Genomic DNA, 4615 nt, shown 5'->3' with positions numbered 1-4615 from the left:
CACTTACCATTGCTTATCAGGGTACTCTTTTTTTTCTTTCTCCCAGCCATTTTGAATGTATGGTCACAATTCTTCTTTGCATTTAGGCTGGTCTCAGTTGTTTCCATCGCTTCTTGCTATCTTAGACTGATATAAATACAGCACAATGAGACGAGGGATCTCTGTGGGCCATAGCATCTTGCAGAACTCCTTGTAGTTCTTGTCACTGAAGTTCTTTATGACTCTGTGTGAATGTTTGGGGATATCCATTGCCTTGTCCATCCATACATCCATCTTCTTAACTGTCTATTCCAGCTAGCATGGGCCAAAAAACTGAATACAGAATGGGCTTATGGCCAGTTGATATTCTTGTATAATGGATAAAGAATATAAGCATTAAATGTGCTTAAAACCTTTGCACAGTACTGTACATGACGGAAAAGGTTTTGTAAACACTAAAATACGATTCAGCAGTATTAATGTATTTGTTTATTGCTTAGTCAGTGAGGCCCAGCACTGCGAACCTATTAACGAGCCAATTCACACAGATTATTCCAAACTATCTAATACGTGGCCCGTCAATAAATAACCAACATAAAAATAAAAAAAGCATAATGAAATACAATAAATAAATAAATAAATAAATATTCATAAATAATTATAAATAAATAGCTGATATATGAAATAAAGTTAAGGGTTTGCCTTCAAACTGCATTTGTAGTATTTCGGTCTTAGCCTGATTACCAAACAGTGCCTTCACTCATTTCTGAAGAGGGCTGTGACAGCTGGTTGGTGTATCCGTTGTCACTGAGAGAAACAGTGGTGAAGGGCGTGCTGGGGCCACACATTTCACTGGAGATGCTGTGAATTGAACTTGGTCCATTGGGCTCCGGACTTGGTGAGTCCACGGGATGATGAGATAATGTATCAGAGAAACACTGAACCTCTCCGGGACAGTGGTGCCCAGGATGATGGTGGTCTATGGCTCCTAGTGGAGTGCCAGCCAGGACTGTGGAGGGCACAAAGCCCAGGTCTGCTGGAGTCTGTGCTTGCGATAATGGTGGGCCTTGAAAGTACTCATAATTCCCTCCTGAGCCATAGTATTCACCAGGATATTCTGCACTCATATGAACATAAGGATTAGTGCATTGTGTCAGAATTTAAAGAAAGAATAGTAGTGGCTTTTTTATGTATCTTGAATTTTTACAATTTGGTCAAAAACAGCATTGATTATAAGATTGTATAAGGTTCATTTTATTGATTACAGCTAATGCATCAACCTGAAGAAGCATAGATACTTTGTACCATATTTGCTTATTTATCTGTTTGTTTATGATGTGACAGTCTTAAAACACTAAATCTTAATCATTATTTTATATAGCTCACCTCCATAATAAGAAAAGTGTCCAAGCTCTCCTGGTTCCACTCTCTCTCCCAGGCCTCTCATTCTCCTCGGGTTGCGGAAAAACACGTGTCTCCGAGCGCCTAGAGCGCTCAGCTGTTTCATACGTCTCTCTTTGGACCTCCGATTTTGGAACCAAACCTTTAAGACAGCAGTTCAAAAACAAAGAGCATGAATTATGAAGTGTGGCCAACAGCTTTTTGAAATAAGGGCGACAAATTGCAGTTGGATGATTTGGAAGACGATGATTAGAAATAAATCAACCCAAAATAATGACGAGGTCTTTGTAAATTGGGGTAAGGTTTTAGTTGATGAGAAAAGACACAAAAATTAACTTTTTAGGTCACTAAAAATATAATTTATAGCATTTTTAAATTAGCATTCAAGATGTATCCGTGCGACACGATTTTTTTTATTATTATTAGGGGGCCTTTTAAAATGCCCATGGGCATCATGAGTTCTCTGTGATGTTAGGGACGCACTGGGCGCACAGATTAAGGAAAACCCCAAATGAGAGGCGGGGGGAAAAAATGAAAATCAGCAGAGCATATATTGTACGTGGGTGCTTGCAAGCGCCACCAGCCACATTGCTTTGTTGAGTTGCCTACATCAAAGGCTTTATTCTCTGTAACACTAGTGCCTTGGTGATTGTGTTACTGTCACTTTGTGTGAGTCTGTGTATGAATAAAAAAACAGTAAACTTATAGTTATCTGGGTTTTTTTTTCTTTTTCTATATTTGTTGCTTTTACCTGGATGACTCTCATGTTGAGACCCGTCTCCCTTGACAGCTCCTCTCTGATGTGCCTGGTGGGCTTCGGTGTGGCCGCAAAAGCCGCTTTCAGGGTCTCCAGCTGCTTGGCTTTTATAGTGGTCCGAGGCCCGCGTCGCTTTCCGACGGCGCTCTGCTCGTCGTTCTCGTTGCTGCACGTGTCTTTATCCGATAAATGCCCGTTTTCTGACTCCTTCCCGTCGTCCTGCGGGTCCTGAGAGTCCGGAGACAGACTTGGATCGCTGCACGTCGTTACTGTAATCAGAATAAGACAATCAGAAAATGCCACTACTCTAGGCTAAATATTTATGAAAGGTGCACCTCAGGAATCTTTTTAAAAAAATAAATAAAATAGCCTACACTAAATAATAATAATAATAATAATAATAATAATAATAATAATAATAATAATTAATAATAATAATAATAATAATAATAATAATAATAATAATAATAATAATAATAATAATAATAAATCACCTGAAAGGAGGATTGTGTCTTTCCCAGAGTTGTTTTCATAGTCCTCTTTGCAAACGAACTTGAATTCGTCCAGGATATACAGTTCCTCTCCGGTGGACAGCTGTTTGTTACACATCACACAGGTGAAACAGTTCAGGTGAAACACTTTGCTCTTGGCTCTGCGGACTAGATCACTGGGTAAAATCCCCTGCGCGCATCCAGCGCACTTGGTTCCAAATTTCCTGTTCAAGAGGGAGAACCAAAGTCAGGGAAAAGTTTCGGCACAGACGTGATATGTTGGTCTTAATCTAGGAGAACACCTTTACACCTGCTATGACTTTAGGCCCAGTTTTGACAAGTTTGTGTTGTTTTTACAAAACAACCCCCCATTCAAACTACCGGAAACTTAGTGTGTTGTAGTCAGTGAAATTACCACAGTCAGTTTTTCACAACTGTAAGATTTGAGCAGAAAGTAAAAATGCAGTTGTCTAACTAAACAGGCTAAACACAAATATTAGGTACAATTGTAAGATATTTTCCATCATAATAATCACACGAGCAGTTAGGGTTAGCTTCACTTTCAAAGAAGACAGAAAACTGAGAATTAAACGAAAAGAGAGAAGAGAAAGATAAGACGAGGAAATAAAATAACAGCAGACAGGCGTGTCCATTGTATAAAAACAGATGGTTAGTTGCAACCACTGGAATGCATTTTTAACCTGTTTTTAACTGACTAAAAAAACCCAAACCTTTTCTATAAATACTAAACCACAAACACTGTCAATTCTTACCTAAAGAAATCATTCTTGCAATACAGTTTCCCTTCTCGAGAAAAACACTTCTCTGTCAAACTACATTTGCAGTCGCAGCACTGGACGCATTTGATGTGCCACGGTCTGTCCAAAACTTTGAGCAAGAACCTATCGAGAATAGGTTTTTCACAGCTGGCACACTGAAGCATTGTCTAGACTTATTCCCGCTCCAGTGTGCGAGTGCGAAATCAACTCTTCCTCTTCTCTTCCGTCCCGCTCACCTAGATATGGATTCGCTTTAGTGCATATAATCCAAAAGATCCAGCTCATCCGAATTATTCGCATCGATTAGGTCGCCATCAGTGAGAGTAAAAGTAGTTGTTTTTGTTTGATTTTTTTGTTCCACAGGGCAACAATCCAAATTCAGTCTTTTGCTCCAAATGAAAGATCAGCAGTTGAAGACAAACTGGTATTTAAAAAAATATGTATATATAATAATCACTGACTGGAGATCATAGCGGGCCGTGAAGATGATCCGAGGTGTGCGATTTCAGGACATAAAAAAAAAGAAAGCTATTCATAAATATTAAAATCATTCACTGCGAAAAATCCGCAGTTGGCTAAAGTGGAGAAGAAGAACGAACAACAATAAAATGCTGTCTGTGCGCTTAGTGTGGTCATATGTGTCCCATTTTGCCTCTGACGAGCTCTCTCTGAGAGAGACGCTGTAATGAGCTCACCTAGCGGAGCTCAGCCTATTGCCTATTAACAAACCTGTGACGTCAGCTTCAGGGGTGGAGGATGAGGGGATTTCATTTCAGTCCGCCACAAATAACTATTTAAGTTACAGAGGTGAAGCATCATGGTTACAAAATAAAATAAAAGGAAATAGAAATGTGGCGGTAAAAACTACAGGAAACCTCAATATGTTTTAAAGCCTTTTTATTTCTTGGAAAATTGTTAAAAATAAATTTTCTAAAAGCAGATTTTAGTGACGGATGTCTAATGTTAACACCGCAAACTAAAAAGAAAAGCTCAAACTAATATTTAAAAGAAATTATAGTTACGAATAAATAATATAAAATAATAAGGAAAGTGGTTCACTTTACAATAATAGTCTTTTTTATGACTGATATACATTTCCTCTGTAGAATAGAGTGCTGAGAGGCCGTGATAATGTCACGTGAATAAATGATTTCCTTTGGAAAAGGCCGGAGAATAAGTCTGACTGAAGCAGTGGCAGGTGACAAATG

The 4615-nt window shown here is 38.7% G+C and overlaps 1 protein-coding gene across 1 annotated transcript; it reads right to left on the bottom strand.

The window, feature by feature from the left end:
• Positions 1 to 719: 719 nt before the first annotated feature.
• LOC146623886 (LIM/homeobox protein Lhx1-like) lies at positions 720 to 3571 on the bottom strand. Its single transcript, XM_085363408.1, has 5 exons — positions 3402 to 3571; positions 2632 to 2852; positions 2132 to 2406; positions 1366 to 1522; positions 720 to 1096 (listed from the first exon to the last, which is right to left on the bottom strand). The coding sequence occupies exons 1-5, from the start codon at positions 3569 to 3571 to the stop codon at positions 720 to 722; spliced, it is 1200 nt and encodes a 399-aa protein (XP_085219534.1).
• Between the last annotated feature and the right edge of the window lie 1044 nt (positions 3572 to 4615).

The sequence above is a fragment of the Diplotaxodon limnothrissa genome, linkage group LG10 (genome assembly GCF_057381915.1).
Source record: "Diplotaxodon limnothrissa isolate DT_005_m linkage group LG10, D_limnothrissa_male_GT1.1, whole genome shotgun sequence".
Lineage (NCBI taxonomy): Eukaryota > Metazoa > Chordata > Actinopteri > Cichliformes > Cichlidae > Diplotaxodon > Diplotaxodon limnothrissa.
Note: the sequence above shows the minus strand (reverse complement) of the source record. Positions and strands in the feature narration are given on the sequence as shown.